Source organism: Euprymna scolopes, chromosome 13, assembly GCF_053919585.1.
Source record: "Euprymna scolopes isolate OS-2025 chromosome 13, ASM5391958v1, whole genome shotgun sequence".
NCBI lineage: Eukaryota > Metazoa > Mollusca > Cephalopoda > Sepiida > Sepiolidae > Euprymna > Euprymna scolopes.
In genome coordinates this window covers 66615229-66639292 of record NC_136494.1, presented here as the reverse complement: position 1 = coordinate 66639292, position 24064 = coordinate 66615229, and the positions used below count along the sequence as shown (strand labels likewise).

Here is a 24064-nt window from a genome sequence, read left to right as displayed (position 1 = left end):
TTTTTTGTTGCTTTCTTACCTATTTTTTTTTTTTCCTAATCCTAAAAAAATGTATTTTATTTTATTTTTGAAAATTTTAAGGGTAATTTTTTTTCAGTCTTTTTAATTTTAAAAATCCCCAAAAGGTATATTGTCACATAGATGTAAAGGACTATCCTGATAAGAATCAGATTTATAAAGAGGGAATCCCAATGAGGAGTTGAGCAGCAAGATGTTTGTTCACATTACATTTAAATTTCTACATGTTGGTACAGTCAGGAGCAGTGACACAACAAAAACTGACGAAAACAAATGGTCTGAGGAAAAGAAGCCGGAGTAAGAAATTTTGTCTAGAGACCTCTATAATGTAGTGGGATTTTACTGCTAGTCTAGTGAATTGGGGATATTTATATTGAGAATGGAGTACTAGCTCAGAACATTCTGTTGAAATACTTGTAAAACGAGCATAAGGATACAACAACTGTTACAATGTGACTATGTTCTTTGCAATGAACCATTAATTTTAACTTAGGAAGTTTTATGTATTTTTAAAAAGTTATTTTGATGCATTAGAGAGATCCCCTTCCCTTCTCCCAAATATTTCTCAGTCAGTTTTCTGTGTTTAGTTACATGTGTGTTGTGGTGTTTACAAACAAGTATCTAAATTAGATGACTATGTTGAAAAATAGTTGCTCTTTCTCTAAATGCTCACAGAGATTATAACTTCACTTATATTAATAAAGTAGAGTTATTTTACCCTGCTCCAATCAAACTTTATTGAACTGTAAACACAGGTGCTACACTATTCAGATATGGTCACCCTTCTTGCCAATACTTGATGCATACTTCCAGAAATTATTACTCAATTTCATTCAACTTTGTGATTTCCTATTTTAATTCCAACCCAACTTACTCTCCCAAAGAAGTCATATTTGAAGAAGTGGGTGTAGATTTCATTCTGTTACAAAAATCTGCTGCCACTCTCCAATTAGTCACTGGTAAATTTGCTTCATTAGAATCATTTCTCAGAGAAAGCTGTCATTGCTTTGTCTTTACATTATGTGCTGTTATCTTTCACCCATTACACCTACCCTAGGTAATATGCACCACTCCCTTATGCTTTCTTTCTTAATTTTGGGGCAATGTGATTGGTTGATAACAAACATTGAACAGATTATGAGAGTATATTTGTAGAACACTTACAAAAAACTTTCATTAAAAAAAAAACATGGCGTCAGCTGATACTCTGATCATTAAAAATAATTGCAGAACAAAAACAAATCAATCATTTCATTCATTGGTTAACAAATATTAGAAAGTGGTTAAATCAATATAGAATGAAAGCACTATGAGAAATATATAGCGAAGACGGAGATAGATTACTTGTCTAGTTAATTAGAACAATTAAAACTCGCAGCAGAGAGGTTGCTAATTAATCTCTGCTCTATCATTGTTTTGATAGTGAGTGCTCAACTGAGCTTCAGACTATGGTTCCCTTCCCCTGTAAAGCATTTAAAACATACTTTGAATAATTTTCATTTCTTCCTCTATGTATCTAGAGCTAAGCAAAGATTCCATGGGCAGAGTTTCTTTCTAAGAACTATTTGTCTTTGGAACTCAATACTAAAAAGGTGTTTCCCAGCTGACTATAGCATGATCATTTTCATGTCTAATGTTAACAAATTCTTACAGAGCTGTCCGCTTAGATTATCTAATTCGAATTAGTTTCAACCAGTGTTACCAATCCTCACATTCTTGTTTCACTGTCATGACAAATTCATTAAATTTTATCCTCAAATGGCCTATAGGCCTTGATTAGTGATTTAATAGTACATGAAAAAAAAAAATAAAACCAATTCTTTTTCAAACATAACTCAATCCCATAACTTAGCATTACAAGTTGATTTTTTTTTCTTTTTAACTAATTATTTCATCAACTTGGCGAATAAAGAAGCTGAAAAACGTTTGAATTCTGCAAATATCAAAAAATTATAAGAATTTAAAATTCTGAAATTGTTTTTCATTGAATATTTTTCTTTAATAATCCTTAAAAAAAATGGGCCAAAATCATTTTAAGTAATTCAGTAATTTTTCCACTATTTGTTTGGTTTTGAAGTCATTCTCCCAAAAAACTTATACTCTTATATGAAACTAGCAGGCTGCCCAGCGTTTCCCGGTTGTAACATGTGCTTAAATTTATATTTTAATTCATGCAGATTTCATATTATTATAGAATCAATTCTCTTTGGATTATAATTTTGTACCTAATATATAGTAGTGATTTCAAAAGTAAAAAAAAAAAAATGACTTGTGTGCCGTTAGATAGAATCAAAACTAAAACGTATAGCTGTCCACCCTTATCCATATGTATACAAAAATTGAAAAAAAAAAGTAACGTTGTTTAACCTATTGCATGTGCATAAAAAAAAAATACTGGGTATTGTCGACTTACACCAAGCCAAGATCAATGTCTCTTTTACAATTTTGACCCATTTAGCAGCTATTTTACAGGCTAAAAACCAAATCAAAAGTGTGCTACAAGTCCAAATGCCCTATATGTCAAATTTCAACTCTGTAGACCAAGTATTCTGAAAGGAGTTTCGTAGAGACTTTTTGCACACACATCAACAAGTTCTCTTTTATATATATATATATATATATATATATATATATATATATATATATATATACTAACAGGGGTGCCCGGCATTGCCTGGGTATTTAAGTGGTGTAGTAAGGACCCCCCCCTCCCACTCGGAGGGGAGGTCAAAACAATAGTAGCAAGGTGTGTGTAGGTGGTGTAGTAAGGAACCCTGAAGAAAAAAGTGGTAGTAGTGGGGGGAGGGGATGAAAACAACAGTAGGCAGAGATGTTAAAAAAGTGGTAGTAGTGGGGGGGAGGGGATCAAAACAACAGTACAGTAGGCAGGTGTTAAAAAAGTGGTAGTAGGCAGGCAAGCGAAGGAGAGAAAAAAAAAAGGTTAAAAAAACTTGATGTCTTAGCCGATGTCTCCATGGCTTGACCGGAAGTGGAGAATGTTGAAATTAAGCATAATCAATCAAAAAGAAGACGATGATTTGCTAAAATGGTGATGCAAAAATCAACTCTTCCTGGTACAAAATGGACGAGTTTAGGGTGAAGGAATTAATGTTTTACCAATTTTTCGATATTTGTCCTCCGAAGGGTCGAGCTTGAAAACGATATCAATCTTGTCAGGATCCATCGTCTCTGTCAAAAGTTTTGTGAGGCACACACACACATTTTGTCCTTTATATATATATATATATATATATATATATACTAACGGGGGTACCCGGCGTTGCCCGGGTGTTTAGAGGTGTGTGTGCTTGTGCGGGAGGAGGGGGGGGTAATCAAAACATAACAATAAGCAAAGTAAATATTTAAAAAAAAATAAATGTTAAAACTTTAAAAAATTGAAAAAAACAAAAAAAACTAACGTGAGGCAAACGAACGATGTTAAATGTAAAAATCGGAAAAACAAAAAAGAAAACGCGAATGTGATGGAAAAAGAAAACAGAAAAACGATGATTAAAACTTCTTTAAAAAATCTGAAAAATAAAAACCAAAAAAAAAAACACTGGCTTAAATAACCCTGTTTCAATATTAAAATTTAAAAAATCGAAAAAAGACACCGCACACCATGATTCGAACCCAAAACATTTAGATAATGAGGTGGCGCTCTAAGCAACTGAGCTAAGACGACGTCGACGAAATGGGATCGTTTTTTTTAAATTTAGACTAAATCATGTTCCGACGTCATTTGCGCATGTGTAGAAGCGAACTGGTCATGAGAGGACGGTTTTTGCTGACCCCTCCCTGTAGAAAATTGATAATTTTAGGGTGAAGAAATTAATGTTTTTGGCCAATTTTTCGATATTTGTCAAGAGAAGATTGGAACTTTACAAATGATACCAATCTCGTGAAAATCCGTGACCCGAGTCGAAAGTTTTTGCGAGACATACAAACACACATACATACATACAAACATACACACATTTTTGCTTTTATATATATAGATATATATATATCTATATATATATAGACTAGCGGGGGTGCCCGGCATTGCCCAGGTGTTTAGAGGTAGGTGTGTTGGAGGGGGGTAGATCAAAACAAATATGATAAAATAAAAAAAACAAAACGATGTTAAACTTCTTTATAAAATCGGCAAAACAAAAAAAAGTTTTGGTAGGTAAGTAGGATTGAGCCAGAAGCCTTAAGACGAAGATAGAAAATAAAGTGTGAAAAAAACCTGACATGTTACCGCTTGGCCAGCAAAGGAGAGTAACATAAAAACGTTTGAATTTAAGGATTAAAAACTCAATTGACAGGTGCATGAATTTAATGGGGTCAAATCTCACGCCATAGAGGGAATGAAATCACACACTTAACTTTTGCTGCGAGGCAGTTTTTTGGGGTTTGTTTACCCAACTTTGGCTATGCGGTAGTTTTTTTGGTTGGGGAGAAAAACCAGCTCCCCATAAAAAGGGGAGTTAGTAGTTGTCTGATACAAGGGGTTTACCCTACATTGATCAAACCTCATTGCTTTTCTGGATGAGTGCCAGGGAGTTTGATTACGCTACAGATTCAGTTTCGCTTTTATACAAAAAAGCCAAAGAAACATGTGTAGACCAAGAAAAATCGCAAAAATAGCATGTAAAAGTCGTTCAAATAAAAGATAAATGCGACCTCCCTTCGTAAATCGTAGATATTATAATTTAGACAGTATATAGAAAGCTTTAAGAATGAGTGACCACCCCGAGTGCCCCCCAGAAAAAAGCCTTTACCGGACATACACAAAAAATGCACACACACTAACACACATTTTGCCTTTTATATATATAGAGTGATGTGGTTCTGGTGTGTTAGAACGTTTTCATCATAAATTCTATGCAATTATATAGAATGTAAGAATGATGCATAAATAGAATTCAGCCTAATGGTAAAATAGAACCAATCATTTAATAAGAAACCATAAAAATAAGTCTATAAATATAAAAGGGAAAATGTGTGTATGTAATTTTGTATGTGTGTTTGTGTGTCTGCTAAAAACTTTCTACAGACACGATGAAAATTCACAAACTCAGTATCATATCGAAGCTCCATCCTTCGCTCAAAAAATATCGAAAAATTGGCCAAAAACGTTCATTTTTTTCACCCCAAAATCTACAAGTTCTACGCATGCGTCAGATGACGTCATGACCTGATTTACTTTAAATAGTTGAAAAACTGATTAAATTTCATGTACATCACGTTAGGTCAGTTGGTTAGCGCGTTGGTTCATTATTTAAACGTTTTGGGTTCGAATCGTGGTGTGAGATGTCTTCTTTTTTTTTTTTAATTTTTTAAATTTAAATATTGAACCAGTGTTATTTAAGCCATTTTTCACGTAACGTTCGTTTTTCTGTTTTTTTTTTTTTTTTTTTTTTTTTTTTACTTCGCTTATCCACCCCCAATCACACACCCAAAAACACCCAGGTACCCACCGATTTTAAAAATTTTAATATCGAAACAGGCTTATTTAAGCCATTTCTTTTTTTTCGATTTTTACATTTAACATCGTTCGTTTGCCTTACGTTAGTTTTTTTTGTTTTTTTTTTTCAATGTTTTGATCCCCCCCCCCCCCCCGCCGCTTATTGTTTTCTTTTTTTACTTTGCTTATAACAAACAAACCTGGTCATTGACCTCATTTGCTGAATAGCCGTGCGCGCACCTGTCAATTTGGTTCTTACTTAAATAAATTCAAACATCTTTCAGTAACTCATTCTGGCTAGCCGATTTTATTTTCAAACTTCGCCTTAGGGCTTTGAGTTCGATCCTACCAACTTTACCCCTCACCCCCGGTTTCTTTTTTATTTACACTACACACACCCCCAAACACCCGGACAACGCCGGGTACCCTCGCTAGTAATTAATGAATGCACGTTTTTCAAAGAAATATGCAAATTAGTTAATCTTCATGAGGAAGCTTGAATATCCATGACTGAGTATATTAAGAAGTTTGTTTTAATAATTTTTAAATAGAAAAAGTAGTGTCTTAATATCAATGTCAGAACGAGGAAAAAAACAAAACAACTTTATCGGTGCATATAGATTATGTGCTCTTTCTGATCATGCACTCAGCTTTTCTGTATCTCTTTGTTTTAAGCTATGAATTATCAATTAAATGTCTAAATTTCAAAGTTTTTAAAAGTAGCACATAGTATGATAGTGATTGTAAAGTAATTGTACAGTTTTCATTTCATTAAGTAACAACATAATCTCTGTATAATAGTAACCATCATACTATTAATATCTGTTTTAAAGCAATTTTAGCTTGAGGAGAAAGCCATTTTTTTTAGCTTTTTTTAAAGCATTACACTGCTTTAAAATGTTTCTTTCAACATGGTTGTGGCAGGTTAGTTTCAGTGTTTCACAGTGACATATTGTATATATTTCTTCTATAATTTATTGGAAAAAAATAAGATTGGATAAAATTTGTAACCCTTGTACTGCAAACCCAGACCCTAAGCCAGGTGGCATTCCTCTCAAGAAAATCAAGAACATGGTTACAGCTAATGGTTATATGATTCAAACGCTATCTGGTCAGAATGTGAGTGATCATTTTCCACACAGTATTATACAACGACAACTAGTAACATATAAATTATAACAACACATACTTCTAGGTCCAATTTCTATTTAATAATTCATTGACAATTGAATGATTCATTTTTTTTTTTTTTACACAGGACAGATATTTATTATGCTTATCATTTTTCTGTGCTTTTGCTTCGTGACATTTTTAATTATTCACTTGTCATATTTTTACTGTGCCCTATTACTCATCAGAAAAAAATATATTTTAAGTCGAAAATGAGCATTTTTTTTTTCCTTTTTTGCACATTTACAAATTTTTTTTTTAACAATAAAAAAAAAGAATAGCAATGCTAATTTTATTTATTTATTTTTTTTTAACCTGACATCGTGGAGAGGTAAGTAAATCGTGATTGAGAATTTAAAGTATAATAAAAAAATATTTAAATTTGATCAGACTTTTAAATTGTATTTTACTAATAACTAACTCTGTAAACAAAATAAAGACATAGAATACAAACACAAACCGATAGATAAATAAATATAAAACAATGACAAATATGAATGTAAAGTATTAATAGTTGTTCTTGTCATTTTATTTTAAAATATGTAATCTATATAAACAAGAAATGTTCTTAAATATTGGGAAAATGTTTTCTGATACATTAAAAAAAGTGAAGAAACGTCTTTTTTTACTATTATATCGTTATTTTTATTAAAAACTAGCAGGCTGCCTGGCATTGCTCGGCCATAAAATACGCTTAAATATGATATTTGGACCCAATATATAGTAACGATTTAAAGTTTTTAAAAAATTGACTTGTGCGCTACCACCGAGAATTGAAACCACTTTTTTCTTTGACATTAATGCCTGAGCTATGAAAACGTGTTTGCTGTAAGACTAAGAATTAAAACATGAACAAAATTGCAACTATGTTACGCATACATATTTGTAATGTCATCGTTTGACCATCACCTGGCAACATTTCTTTAATTTTCACACTTTTGCACTGATTTTCTCTGACTAAAACCCAAATATAAAGTTTTGCATGGGTTCAAATAACTTATATATTAAGTTTCATGTCTGTAGACAAATATATATACGCATACATAAATATATACAGAAAGAGGTTTGTGTTTTTATGCAAATGTTACGCAAGAATAAATCATGTAGAATATTTGCATGAATGTAATTACACATTATAGTTTACTAAAGATGGTTATCCTATAAGAAAACCGAAGAAGCTAATAGGGAATTAATTAAAATGAATGTTTAAAAGAATATGCAAATTAGCTAGATCTTTTGCCGATGAATACAATTACATGACCCATATATAAGAAAGTTATATTTTCTTTTTAAATAAATAGAGAAAAGATTTTTAATATGAATATTAATGCACAAAAAATCCAAATTTATAGGAGTATAGATAATACAGTTGTATCTAGTTGTTATCCAGAATTCAAGGTAATTAAAAAAAAAAAATCATTGATGTAGGTACCCAGCATGGAATGAAAATGTCATATTTCAAAAATTACGTAAATTGATCAAATATTATTTTTATATTGAGATTTATTTGTTTGTTTTTTAATAGTAAATTTTAGAAATTACAAGACTGATTTTGATCTCGATAGTTCAGATTGAGTTGTCTCCCCCTTATTTATAAACTTGGCAGATTAAAACACAGGATCTCATTTCTAAAATTTGATTTACTTAATTAAAAAAAAATACTTAATAAATTTATGTGATTTTTGGAATATGACATTTTCATTCCATGATAGGTATATACATTACAAAGATTTTTTTTCTGTATTTTTTTTTTAATTAGATTGAATTCTGAATTTGCACTTTGCATCTCTTTATTCATAATGCATCATTTTTTAAAAATAATTAATTCTAAGATGTAAGGAATTATTAACAGTATGATAACGCAAACACTTTATCATGTGTGTATGACGTGTGTTGTTAGCATAAAAAATACAATAGAATGCCTATTTATTTTGCTTCTCCTCACGCAAATAGAAGTAGACACAACGTAGTTTTTAATATGGGGAGATCTAGCTCCGTCATAAAAGGTGCACCCTGGATTGGAGCAAAAATTTAAATTACTTCAGTCTAGAAGGATTTGATAAAAATAATAAAAAAAAAAACCAACCCTGAAACAGTTGGCCCATTATTTTTTCACAATAAAATTTGAAAAACTTGAATAGAAATTACTTTTTGAATTGTTAACATCAGAGTAAAAGAATAGTCTATTAAAATGAAGACTCATATAAAAAGCAGTAGTTATTAATACGCAATTAATTATTGATATAAAAAACGTTTCAGAATTTTAGAAATGACGATTGATTATTTGGATTATTTGGACTACTGTTCTCATCTTAAGTATTTTTTAACAACGTTTCTGTTGATGTAACCCCTGACCTTCTTCAGGTGTATTTTGTCAAACTCAGGAATCTTTCTGTTGCACTCTGGAATCTGCACAGAATTTTGAACAGAACCCTTTCTTTAATCCATTTAAAAATAACAAAACACACACACACACACACACACACACACACACACACACACACACACACACACACACACACACACACACACATATGTGTATATGTCGTAATAAGTAGTAAGATTGTACATATAGAAAACAAAATAGATTTAAGGCTCCTAAAATTCATACAAACACTATGTGATAAAATTCAGTTGTAAAGTTACTCTTCTAGAGGTTGAAGGTTTAATCCTCAGCATGTGTAACACTCAAAATACAGTTGTGAATTAGGAATTCTACCCAGTTAAATAAAGGGTTATGTTCAAAATTTTGTGCACATTCCAGAGTTCAACAAGATACATCTGAAGAAGTCACATCGATCGAAACGTTGTGAAAATGACACTCAAGATGAGAACAGTAGTCTGAAGAATCCAAATAATATGAAAACGTTTCCTATTTTTGGAAGAGAAATCAAACTGTATGTGGCTGTGGCAAAATTGATGGTCACTATTTCGCTAGTATAAGGTTTTTAAAAAATTACTGCACGATTTAAAAATTTTCAAATATATGAAAATAATCCTGAAACTACTCTCTATACTTAACGTAATGATGTACGTTGATATACCTTATCAGTTTCAAAATATTTTTAGTGATTTTGATTGGTCAAAATTGTTCGGTTCTAGTAGTACTAAAAACCCACATCACATGACGCTATGATTAATCATGTAGGTTTAAACAGTTTAGGAAATCTTCAAAATATCTAATGAAATCTAACCGTGTAGATATAAAAATGAAAAGGTTTCCCTTTTTAACAGTGGAGTATAAGCTAGAGCCGTAAATATTTTTTTAAGTTGGTATAATGATAATTGAGAACTATTATATATTTATACCAGCAACGGACTGAAACAATTGTATGCAAATATTGCCAATAAAAGTCTAAATTTTTTAAATGAACAATAAAATATGTCCCTATTCCTGGTAAAGCGGTACATTTATATAAAGTATATCTGTTGGTGTCTAAGGACGTCGTAAAACTACCAGAAGAGACATCTCCTTCAGCCTTCGTTTAAGAAAAGCATATCAAAGGAGAAAACTTTTGAATGACAAGATGATGTAGACTTCCTCTTTTTGGATTAGAATGGTTTGGGATTACAGAGTTTAATTGGTTCTGTGCAGAGCATTTCCTCCTTAAAAAAAAAAAAAATTCACACACAGGCACATTGCATGCAAGTTCTTATTAGTCAAACAATTGCTATGCTCGAACACAAGTTTTCAGCCATTGTAATTAATCTTATACTTGTGTGTGGAGGGGGGGCCTTTAAAATACGCTGAAATGTATTTTAATTCATGCAGATTTCATATTTATTATTAGAGCCAATTCTATATTGAATTCTATATATGCTAGTATATAGTACTGATTTCAAGTTGATGTGGTTGCTATCAGCTAGAATCAAAACCAAAATATTTAGTGCTGCAGCCATGTTCCCTATCATTTGAGCTATCGACAGAATAAGAAAAATGTGTAAAATCAAATGAACATTTTGCATTTCAACTTGTCAACATATTTCTGTGTTATTCATCCATGCAAACAAAGATTTATTCATTATATAACATTGTTAATTTGACCAGTAGTTTAAGAGTTTATTAAATATTTACACACACACACACACACACACACATGTATATACATCTACTGTTTTAAAAAAAGCAGTTGACTATATATGTGTGTGTGTGTGTGTGTGTGTGTCCATGTCCAGCTAAAAGTCAGAAACTATAACACAAATAGCCATAAAGTTGGTATATTCATGATTATCATTGCTCTGGATGAATAATATTTAAAATTTAGAAAAAAAATAATCTGTTTTTTTTTACCCTAAGCTGGTGCGGATTTTTGTCAGGACGATGAATCGGGTTTTTACTCATTTTATGTACTTAATTTGGAACAAAAATTTTAATTCATTCCTCAACAAGTTTATATAAAGGAGAGTTTGTATGTATCTGTGTGTTCAGAGTGAGGAATAGGCTGGGTGGAAGAGAAGGGTAGAGAGGGAAAAGGAAAACTAGAAAGATAGAGAGAGGTAAAGAAATAGAAGTTTTAATAGAAATATTTTATACTTTTGTTCTGGGCAAGGCAGAGTAGCCCTACTAATGTATATATAATTTGCTGGCAGGTATCTTACATATTCTAAATATAATTTATTGATTAAAGAACGACTACAGACAATTATCCATGATAATCTGGATGCTTAAATCAGTATATGTGAATGCAGGTTTTATTTATTTTTGTATTTGTATGCCCACCCCACATATGTCATTATATAGGAAAGGGAAGGGGGAAGAGAAATGATGTACTATAAGGATAACAAACAGATTGGTATTTTGAATCTCCTGACCTCTTACTACCTATGGAAGAGTCCATGTTCTAACTAGTCTCTGCATATTTTTTTAATTTTATTTCATTTATTTATTTTCTTTTCTTTTTGCAATTCCATGTGATACCTATTGGGTTATAGTCAGCTAATATACTTCCTAATTTCCTGCATAGCGCTATGCTACCGGAAGCGATGACAAGACATATAAGTTCCTTAACTTTTTTCTCTCACACCTATAAATTATTTCTTATTTTGATTTCAGTAATTTTATTTTTATACTTTTGTAAACATATATTTATTGTATGAATTCAAATAAAAAAAAACTCTTCCATTTATCTGCTTTTCAGCTGACTACAATAGCAAGTCCAATGTAAACAAGTTCTTGATGAGCCGTTCCTCTTATAAGTAATCCAATTTACCAAATTTACATTTCTAACAATTCTATATTGTCCATTTCACCAATGTAACCTCTTTAACCCTTATCCTCAAGTGGCCTCTAGGCCTTGATACATGGTGATTCCTTTGTAAAAAAAAAAAACAACTTCTCTTTTCATAAACATATTTCTGATAAAATTTCTAATAAAATAAAAGCCTTTATTTGTTTAATTTTGTTATTAAAAATGCAAATAATGACAAATTGTGTTATTTTTATCTGTATGATTTTGTTAATTTTTATTGTATATTTTTCAATAATGTCTTTTTCTTATATTTTATTTCAATAAATCGCTTCCCGATAGAAATGCTGAGGAACAATAAAAGTGAAGGAACTAATTTGCCTTGTCACCGCTTCCGGTAGCACTATGCTGGAAGTTAGGAAGTACGTTAGCTGACTATAATCAACTATTGATTGGAACTTTGTTAAAATTTTGTTGCACCACAGCTTCTTGCTGATAAAGGCACAACGGATAAAAGTCATAATGAGTTCTAAATGACAGTCTTCTGAAGGTTGAAGATTCAGTTCTTGGTACGGGTGATATTAAGAATATAATCATGAATTACTTAAAACTTCTATGTGGGTCATGGCTGATGGAATGAGAGCAATCCAACAGAATTTGACATGACATGCCTTGAAGAAGAGACCGCATCAGCTGAAACATTATGAAGATAACATCAAAGATGAGAACAGTAGTCTAAATAATACAAATCATCAATCCTTATCTCAAAAATTCCAAAACGTGCTTATTTCAATGAGAATACCTGTCAAATTTTGTAAGATCACCAAGATCTGTACAATGGAGATTTTGTGTCTGTATGCTTGTAGCCAGACTGTGATTATTTAAAAAGAATATGTTGAATAATGCCAGGCATTATATATACTAGTTGCTAGTTATATTAAGCCGCTGCAGAGTACGTTAATTTTAAACGAGGTAAATAGTATTAGTTGGAGTATTTTGAACTACTGTTCTCCTTTGTGCATTCATTCTTTTTGTGGACTGTTATCCTCATCTTCATAGTTGTTGTTTTTCACCACATCTTGGCCAACCTGTCCTCTGGCCTTCTTCAGGTGATTACTCATGACGGGAAAAGAATGCCGAGGCTTGTAACTTATCCCCAGTAATTACTGCCTTCCATAGTTGTCTCACCACATTTTTTGCCAACTAATTCTCTGATCTGCTTGGGTAGGATTGAAACTAAATATTTTTATTTTTTCGCTTTTTGTTTTCTACCAACGAGATATTGAAAATCTTGAGGTTATAAACAAGAGAAAATACATTATCGATTAATTAATCATTTTGTTTTTATTAAACCTTTTAAAGTAAATTAATGAAATAAAACTGTGGGTATTTTGTTGCCAACACAATAATTAAAACAATTGCAACATGAAAGAGAGTACATCATTTTATTACTCTGTCTTTAGTGCAAATATGAAGAAATAAATGGATGAAAACGATTATATGGAGATCAACATTATAAAATGATTTATTTAACAATTTTTCAACTTAAAGAATTATTATGAATAAGGAGGGAGTGTCTGTCACCAAGTCAATTTCAGTAGCACCTACTTACTTTGAATTCTCTCTTTGTTGTGTTACCTGGTCTAATTCAGGAGAAGATAATCCTACCCAAGTGCTCTCACAAAGGGCAAATCAATTTTCTTGAAAATGTCTTTTGGTAACGGAGATAATTTTAAGGTTCAGAGTTATTTCACTTTGAGATAGATTTTCTAGATGAATGGATTTTATCCATTTCAAAATGCTTAAGTTAATACTGTTCTGAAGAAACGGAAAAATTTCGAAAGTCAGTTATTTCTTTGAGAGTTAGAGTTGTTTTTAAAAAACAATTGGCCATTTTTTTTTTAACTAACCTTTTATGAAAACTTTATTTTTTTAAGTAAAATTCTTATCTATTAAACTTTAATATGATTAGTGTAATTCTTGTAATTCCTATACATCTGTTATATAGTTAACATTTACGATAAATTAAAATTTTTTTCTTTGTCTTTACTTCAAAAATCAATTTTCTAAACTTTGCTTTCTTTCCAGATGGCTTCCGTGAGAAGGGTCCATGCTTCTGTGTAAACATGTTAAGAACAAAAGAACTATCACCGTAAAAACATCAACTCAAATTTAATATATATATATATATATATATATGCATATAAGTATATGTATACATATATATATATATAAATGTAGTTTAGGTAAGCTTTATTTTATTTTTTGAATTCTGAACATTATGAAAATACCTAATACTTAAAAATGAAAATAACTTTTACCAAATCTGTATAATACATAAGACTGCAACTTTCCGTACCCATTAAAAAAAATGAGACTACCCATTAAAAAAAAATGAGATTACCCATTAAAAAAAAATGAGATTACCCTATTACTAAAGATAAAATATAAAAATGTAATTGATAATTATCTAGTGTTGCTGACCACCAAAAAATTGTGATTTTCTACATTTCGAAATGAATTGTTCCCAAATCTAAAGTTTGTCTTGTTTCATAAATATGTAGCTGACAATTATTTTATGGTAAGAATCTTTTTAAAAGAGATTTCAATTGTTAAAAATGGTCTCGGCGACGATAACAAGTACAGGTTCGGCCACACAGAAATAGAGCGAGTGAGCTACCCGACATCCAGTTGTAAGATTCAACTGGGGGATAGCTACTATAGAGTGCAACACAATGGAGTGTGTAAATATCTCCATTGGACCATTTTTGATAAGTTGAATATCTAGTGTAGTGTTATATGGTCAGGTGGATTTGATAATATAAAACGCGTCATATGTCAGGGCTCTATGGACAAATTTATCTTTAGTTGACCGTTGACAACTAAATATTTTCGTTTTCTAGCCAAATAGAAAAGTTACTAGCCAAAGCCACATGATTTTTAGAATATGATATCTTTGTTCTGTGATGCGTATGTACAACAAAGATTTTTCCGTGTTTTTTTTTAATAAGCGTAATTCTAAATATATACCGAATTTTATGCTGATGCTTGAAGGTATAAATGTTCGAATTTCTTCAGATGTTTTTTAAATAGCCTTTGTTATAAGTAAGATATAAAAGTATATTGTTTTGTTAAACCTTTTATTGCTTAAATAATTTGACTTTGCTCGTTTTATTAAAAAAAAAAAAAAGTTGAAAAAATATTTTTACTCAGTAGTGAGCTTTGCAAGAGTGTCGGTGAAAGGAATACAATCGGCAAAAGATAAGTATTGCATTATTTTTAGTCGCCACTTTGAAAAATCACTCACAAATGTGACTTGTTTCACTCGCAATGTAGAGCCCTGTATGTTATATGTTGGGTCTAATATTTTGTTAATGATATTTTCTTATAAAATCTGTATTAAAACATATTAATCATATGTATATTTGTTTAGCCAGGAAGATATGATATTAACCTGTAAACTGAGTCATATTGTATCAGAGTTATCACACGGGTATATATTACAGTTCATATATAAGAAGAATAATATATGCTTCATACCTTCTTTCTTCAAGAATTCTATCTTCCTGCTGAGCTCCGTGACGAACCATGAAATTACCACCCAATTGAGACATTTGTTCTTTCTTCACTTGTGAAACCACGAGAACAATACTTTATATTTTTATAATATAAATTTATTTCAGTTGTCTCAAATGGTTTCACAGGGTCTGCATTTCGTCTACATGGTTATTCTTCCAGCCTGCTTCCTGGCTGACTGGCCACCCCCGTGACTATACTCCAACTCTGTCGTCTGTTCACTCTGGTGATCAAAATCCAACTCCCGACTCTAAACTTCCCGACCTCTGACCTCAGTTTTGTTACGTCCTCATTCAAAAGCACATGTATCCCTTACGTGTGAGGTTGTCTGCCTGCCCAAGGTTATTTTGTTTATATTTAACATAGCTAATTTATATGAACATCTCCAGCTAAAATTCATTGCTACACTTAATTCTATAAACAATAAATAACTCCCAATATAAACTATTTAAGAATATTATTGAATTGAAATAGATAGATAGGCAGATAGTTCGATAATAACTAATTAACATTTAACAATGTTTATTATCCAACAGTAGCAGCAAATCCTGGGAACATATACCAGAAAGACCTGTTCGGAATAAGCCATACACTATCCACTATAATTATACAATTCTGATAACTACGTACTAAGAATGCATATCAAGCTGTTAAACCTGACGTAGTAATACGAGACAAAAGGGAAAGAGTAGCAATTCCAGTTGAAGTTGAAAGGATGAAGATAACCAAATACCAAGGTCTTATGTACAATATGTAAAAAAAAAAAACTGGAATCTTTTAAGATCTCCATCATTCCATTAATTATAGAAGTAACTGAACTGATGAAACATTTCAAAAACTATGTGGTGAATATACCTGGTGAAACAAGTGCAAGGCAATAGTACTTAAAGAGATAGTTAAAATCTTAGAAAGAGTGTCTGAAATAGCAGGAGAATGTCTGGCATCCAGTAGGATGCCTCATCCTTAACAAAAATAAAATAAGAAAATTGAAAAGAAAATGAGATGCTGCTATAGGTGTGTGCTTCTGACTCGGAATTCTTACAAGTCGAATTTCGACTTCTTTCCAAACATCTGACGTCCTCTGTCACCCTTTGAATTAAGCTACAACAGTACAACACATTTATAATATTTGATTTGGAGGTGCACAAAGTATTGAGTGGAGGAGAATGAAGCCAGGAAGCACCAGAATTAGCAACAAACATGAAAATAATTGAAATTGCTTAAAATATCTCCATGGGTATACAAAGATGAGCTCAATAATCTAAGAAAGAATTTTTAGTCAAATTTTAAAAATTTGACTAAAAATTAGGCAGTTATGACTATTTTTATGCCTTGTGCATTTGAATATTTTTCCATCTTTAAGACCATATGTATTTTGTCACATTTTTTACACCATTTTTTTCAATAAAAATGTTATATCTTTGTTAAAACACAATATTAAGAAATAGAATTTGCTATAGAACTGTATTTCTGTCCAAGTAATCTGCAGTAAATGCACATAAATATACTGTAATGCTATAAAAATTCCATATATCCATTCAAAAAAGATTAAGAGGACTCAAAGTTGAATTCTTTTGATATATTCATTGTAATCTATTATAATATATTCATGTATTTATGAATTTGTGATATGTACCGTCTTTGTATTGTTGGTTCCCCGACAAAAAAGGAGAGATTGGACCTAGTAATTCACCCCCGTTCATCCGTTCACACTTTTCTCAATAACCATGCCTAGGATTTAAAAAAAATTTTGCACAAACATCCGTCATGGCGAAAGTAAATTTTTGCTAGAATGGATTTTCCCGGATAACTCTGGTGGCCCTCCCTTGGAAGCATTATAGGGGTAAAATTGCTTCCAAATCATTTATATGTTTCACCTCCACAGCATTCACCTTCCTTGACATAGCAGTCCTCGTCTGTATCTTGGTCACTCTAGAAATTCTCTTTCCAGACTTATTCACTCGTCTTCATCTTTGGGATGATGAATAAAATATGAAGAACTACATCCGCCTTATATCCTCATTCCATAAAGTTATTGTACGTAGCTATAGACTGTTTTAGTTGTAACTAATTTGCATTTTCTTTTGAATTTTTTTTTTGGTTGACTGTGTTCAATTCACAAATGGTTGATGCGGTTCAATATTGCTAAACTATACGTCCTTAGTAAAATTCTATTTATAAATACTTTTTAAAATGAAATTATTTAATTAATCGTAAATATTATTTAGACATAAAAATTAATTGATTACAAAACCTTTTAAAAATATATATATTAATTTCTTTTTCGTTCGGCAAAAAACTGCGCAAAACACTTTTAATTTTCAATTTAAAATTCTAAAAAAAAGATTATATTATTCTGCTTTTAATATAATCAAATTCAGGGTTTTATCTTTCTGGAGAAAAAAAAAATAATGGATTTTATTTCAATGAAATTAAAAAAAAAATTTGACTGAATTGAATTAATTACCCTTAAATTAACGAAGGGGTTATTTAATAACTTTAGGTTTGGAAGAGATAGGTATGGGGTCGATTTTTTTTAAACTTCAAAAGAAACCGACTACTGTCAAAACTTTGCGACATAATACAACGTGATCAATTTCATTTTAGAGATATTTCTTTCAAAAGCCTTCTTTTAAAAAAAGAAAAAAAGTATATTGTTCTTTTAAACCTTTTACTGTTTAGATAATTTGACTTTGCTCGTTTTATTTTAAGAAAATATAAGTTGAAAAAGCATTTTCATTCACTATTAGAAGATTTGTCAGTAAAAAAAACCAATCGCCAAAAAGATAAGCGTTTTTTTTATTTTTACTGGCAATGTAGAGCCCTGCATACTTCTTTTCAAGTTAACTCTTTTGTAGTTTTGATTACAATAGATCTGAATGAATGAACCTTGTAAGGGAGGGGCACTAAGCATTGCCCTGTTAATAATTAATTTCTTTGGTTTCTTTTTATTTCTCTCTTGCGGTTAGAAATATCAGGAAATTTTTTTCTTTTTTTCAACATCAGACTAAAAGAATCGTAATGAAGGAATCGGAAAATTAAGGTATTTTTTAACGATGCGATTCCGATTCCGATACCTCCCAAAATACACGATTCTTACGATTAACGATTCCGATTCCGATTAATCGTCCCACCACTAGTCTCTATGCATTTCGAGCACTATATGCAAAAGGGAGCTAATAACTGTCCATGTGTGGTGAGATGTCACATCATTCTCAAGGTTACCTTGTAAGAATACATAAGCACAGTAAATCTAGAGGATTAAAGATTGACCACAAATCCCGTTATTTAACATAAAGCAGTTGTTCCAGTTGTGCTCATTGACAAATTAATGATCTCATTCTGAGGAGAACAACATGGCTCTGCTGATGATTCAATACGTTTAACAATTGGAAGACATAACTACTCCAGTTGAGTACTATATGCAGGTCCTACATACCACATATACAATCGACCTTCAGAAAAAAAAGTTTCACCATCAGTTGATGGATAACTCGAGTCCAAGGTTATCGTGATTATCACTGACATATATTAATGAATATATTGATACCTAACCAGTTATAAGTGTTCTAGAATTTTAGATTTTATCATATAGCAGATACTGGCCTGAGTACCCGGCGTTGCCCAGGTGTTTGGAGGCATGTATGTTGAGCAAAAAGAAAAAAAAAGTGACGTCTTTGCTGTTGTGTACATTGTCAAACCGGAAGTGGCGAAGGTTTAAATTAAGGCTAGTCAATCGAAAAGAGGGGATGACTTTTGAAAATATCAGCAAAAAAAGCGGCCTTATCCTTGTAGAAAATTGCTCGGTTGAGGGTGAAGGAATTAATGTTTTTAGCCAATTTTTTTATATTTGTCGTCCGAAGGGTCGAGCTACAAAACAATACCAATCTTGTGAAAATCCGTCACCTCTGTCAAAAGTTTTAGGCATACATACATACATACATATAAACAGACAGGCGAAATTTATATTATAGATAACTGAAGGCTTCAAATTGAAAGCAAAAAGAAGCAGAACACTTGAAAATCGAAGAGACCTCAACTAAAATAACAGTTCACCAACTAACACAAAAGATGAAGAGAAAATGAAGCTAAAAAAAATGAATAAAATCAACTAGCTGAAGTGTTGTCACATAACACAGCTGTAGTCACTGGTAGGGATAAATAAAGACTTTAAAAAGGAGATCACATTAGAGATGGGGAGAATGTTTGAGATCATTTCAGAGGTGTAAATGACGTGCAAGAGCATGATCATGTGGGTGACATCATGGCCGTAACAATGAGGAAATAAAGAAATAATAAATTGAAGTCCTTTTCTATTCTTAGTCTCCTTTGCAACTGAGGCTACAAAGCTACAATGTGTTGGTTCGTGGTCAACATTACCGTGTGAACTTTTACAAAAAATGTAATTTCCTAAACAGTTTTTAAAATAATTTATTTTATATCGTTTTTGAAGTTATAATTTCAACATCGAGCATCATTTTACGAATGAGCTTCATTTTTAGTTGTGTTGATTTCACAAAAATATGGTTTTGTTATGAAAAAGAAATTGTTTTTCCAATTGAAATTAATGCAAAATTTGATATTACTAGGACAGCCTTCTATTTTACATCAAAGAATTTATCGGTTGAATAACTCGCACCTAAGTAAAGTTTCAAATAATAACTATTTTTATTTAATTTAAATATTTTCAGGTTTGTTTGAAAATTGTTACTTTCATCTATGCTAACTTTGTTTTTGCTTTTTAATTACTATAAAATAATGTTGTTTTTTTTTACTTTTTATTATAAACTTTGTTATGTTTTAATTCTTATAAACTTTGTTATTTTTTAATTCTTATAAACTTTGTTATTTTTTAATTCTTATAAACTTTGTTATTTTTTAATTCTTATAAACTTTATTTTTTAATTCTTATAAAATTAACTTAGTTATTTTTTAATTCTTATGAATTAAACTGTTATTATTTAACTCTTATGTAATAAACTTTATTATTTTTTTAATTCTTATGAAATTCCCTTTTCTTTTTCTTTTCATATTGATTTACTAAAACGAAAGAACCTTGAAACTCTACAAAATCGTAGTCTGGAGACTTGAAGAAGAAGCATAGCTATAGAAAGGGGAGACAAAATGTCTTCATCTAGTCAAGCCTCTGAACTTTTAAAGTCGTATATGACCACCACGGCCAATGGTCGTAAGGTCCTCCAAGTACCGGATGGTAAGTACAAAGGCTGGCTCCCCAAGTCTTTGTACACCTTTGAGCTGGACGAGCTCTATCTCCCGTTCATGCGACTTTCTAACTTCCCGGTCCGTGGCAGCAGTTTGGGTAATTTGACCAGCTTAAAAGTTTTTCACGCCGTTGGAAATTATTTACAGAGTGTGCCAAGTTCATTTGCTCAAATCACCGACCTTCAAAGATTGAACCTCAGTTACAACAATCTATCCGAGCTGTCGCCCTCTCTCTTTGCGTTGTCTAATCTTGTCGAGCTGAACCTCAGTGAAAATTGCATCGAGTCAATCCCGCCAGAGATTGGTGAATTGAAGAATCTGCGACACTTGAACCTTGGTGGGAACATGTTGTCCGAGGTGCCGGATGCGATGGGTCAGTGCAAGAAGTTGCAGGTTCTTAATCTGTCCGGTAAGTGGAGTCCACGGGGTGGGCTGCGTATGCTGCCAAAGCCCGTTTGCAACCTGACCGAACTGCTGACCCTAGATTGCAGTTGGCACCAGATTGACACGTTGCCTGACGAGATAGGGAACCTACAAAAGCTGAAGGTGTTGAGCCTGCGTGGTAATCACCTCAAGTATGTGTCGCAGGACATCGCCAAATGCGGTAACCTCCAGGAGCTCAACCTGACTGCCGCCATGCGCTTCATCCCAACCATCCCGTTAGCACTGCTCAGCCTAAAGCGGCTGGCCAAGCTCAACATAAGCGGTAACTATTTCACAGAGATCCCCCCCGAAGTTAAAGGACTTGAAAATTTGAAAGTATTTCTCATGCAGAAAAATGCTTTACTCCAACTGCCTGAAGAATTCTTCCAACTTCAGCAGTTGGAGGAGATTGAAATGTCAGACAATTATCTTGAAAGTATTTCGGGCAATGTGAAACGACTTCACGTTCTCCGCATATTGAGTGTGTGCAACAACCGATTGAAATCTTTGCCAAACGAAATCGGCAAGTGTCAATCACTGCAGTCTTTGAACCTATCGTTTAATCAACTGACTGAGCTCCCCGATACTATCTTCCTACTGGCGAACCTTGATTATTTGAACCTTACCCACAACCAGCTGAAACGCCTGCCCCTCCTCATGGACCGCCTGACTGGGTTGGAAAGGACGAAGGCCCTATTCTTGGGGGACAACTACTTAACAAGACCACCCCAGGAAATTTGCAACCAGGGTGTCGATGCCCTCTTCAATTTCTTGAAAGAAATCAGAGTCAGCGAAGCGAGCCATCGGAAAAAAATGATACTTACAGGTGCTGTGAAGGCTGGCAAAACCAGTTTGCGTAATGCCTTACTGCTGGGACGTTCGCGGTTGACTGCTGAAGATGAGCGTACCTGGGTGCTGGAACGGCATCTCTGGGAACCCGAGGAGAGTTTACGGGTACAGATCCTTGATTTTGGAGGACATCATATATATTCTGCTGCCCACCACATGTTTCTCACCCCAGAGGCATTGCATGTCCTTGTCTTCGACCTTAGCCTTTTCTCAATGGATCATGAATCCTATGACTATCGGATTGGCGATTGGTTGGAAGGGATCATGGACCGAGCGCCAGGTGCTGCGATACTGTTGGTCGGTACCCATGCCGATCTCTGCTCGGATGAAGAAATCAAAGAGAAGAAGGATTACATCTTGGAAAGGATGCACTCTAATGAAAATACGAAAATCAACAATTTGCAATATGAAATTCATCAACTGCAAAACAGTTTAGAAAATTTACAAAGCACAGAATCAGGGATGAGTGGAATTGCCGATATTGAGGTGGAAAGAGCGAGAGAAAAAGTGATACAATTCCAGCGGATGCTCAATACACGTGTGACCTTGCCAGATAACATCCAGGTGGTCAGTTGTGCAGAAGATTTGATCGGTATTGATGAGCTTATCGATACCCTAATGAACACATTAAAAGCGACGGAACCACGACCATTGCCAAAGTCGTGGTACAAATTTCTTATGGAAATCCAGCAACGTGAAGAGAAAATTCTTTACTGGGACCAAGCTCTCGAAATTTTTGTTCGTTTAATGGACAATCTTGGTCAATCAATGATCAGCCTTGAAGGTTCTGCTAAGGAAAGTCTCAAGGTTATTCTAAAATATCTCCATGCCACGGGGGAAATTGTTTGGTATCACGATAATCCCAGACTTGATAAGCTGGTCTTCCATCGTCCAGAGACTCTGGTGGACATGCTGCGAGCAATATTCCGACATGACTTCGAAGATGTCATGGTCTACAAAGTAAACATCGGCTTAAAGATCAACATGTCCGAAGAAATGTTTCTAAATGCCAAGAAGCTTTTCCTTGAGCAGGGTATGATGTCTATAGAACTGCTTCGCTATACTCTCTGTAATTTTAATCTTGGCGTAAACGCATTGGGCACTTTCACATCTCTCATGCTTAAATTCGATCTTTGTTATGAAATCCCAATAAATCAGTACAACCCGTCATTGTTGTCATTTAAACAACTGCTCTTATTCCCGTGGTTCTTGCCAGACATTGCGCCAACTGACTTGAGCTTAAAATGGCCAACCCGTATCCCCAAGGACACGTTACAGCTTACCATCCAACTACAGTTCCCTAATAAAGGTCCACCAAACTTTTTTGAAAAGATCACAGTACGACTACAGAATTGCGTAACATATCGTGATGGTTGGCGGAACGGAATCTTTGCTGTTTACAATATGAGCCAGATTCTCCTGCAAAAGGAGAAGAAAGATATCAACAACCAGGTGATGCTGTTAGTGACGTTGTCAGTCCGAGGCAGTGACCTCCAAGAGATGTGGTCGCTTATTCAATACCCGTGGCAGGATATGCTTAGTTTGTTGCATGAATGGCCGTTTGCTCGCTTCGAGACCAAACTTCTTTGCACTCATTGTATCATGACCGGCCGGGACGATCCGTTTCAGTTTCCTGGCAATGTTTTGGAAATTCGATGCCCAAAGGGCTTTTATTATTTGAACTGCCCGAAGGAAGATTACCGCGTACCAGCCTGCTTCGTATATTCCCTTGATCCAGGTAAGCAAATTGTTTTTAAAAAATGTTTTGTTGCTTATTTGTATTAAAACTCAAGTTGAATATGACAGTTAAAAATAACAGGGAAACTTATGCATATACTTACATATCGGTGAAAAATATTAATGTACACCAAAAATTATGGAAAATTAGCGAGTAAAATTGTAATAAAAAATAAAATCACTTTACTATTTAGAATACACAAATACTTCAAATGATATTCCTGTCAAGGCAGGCTTGTCATAGGAAATTATCTCCCTTCTTCTAATATGACGACTACTCGCTGGCTCTTTGTTCGGAATTGATATATTCTGAATAATAAATCAATTTTATTTTTTATAACAATTTTACTTGATAATTTTCCATAATTTTTGTTGTACATTAATATTTTAACTGGTAAATAAATATATCCACCAGTTTTCCTGTTATTTT

General features: G+C 32.8%; 1 protein-coding gene across 3 annotated transcripts in view; it reads left to right on the top strand.

The window, feature by feature from the left end:
* LOC145292056 (malignant fibrous histiocytoma-amplified sequence 1 homolog) overlaps nucleotides 1-24064 on the top strand; it is a 70781-nt gene that overhangs the window by 33314 nt on the left and 13403 nt on the right. For 2 of the 3 annotated variants that reach the window (XM_080138099.1, XM_080138100.1), the window contains 2 exons: nucleotides 13915-14072; nucleotides 20455-23635. In XM_080138099.1, coding sequence (XP_079994225.1) covers nucleotides 20527-23635 — 3109 coding nt within the window. In that variant the 5' untranslated portion in view covers nucleotides 13915-14072; nucleotides 20455-20526. The remainder of the gene's footprint in view (nucleotides 1-13914; nucleotides 14073-20454; nucleotides 23636-24064) is intronic. The other variant, XM_080138101.1, reaches the window with a different exon arrangement.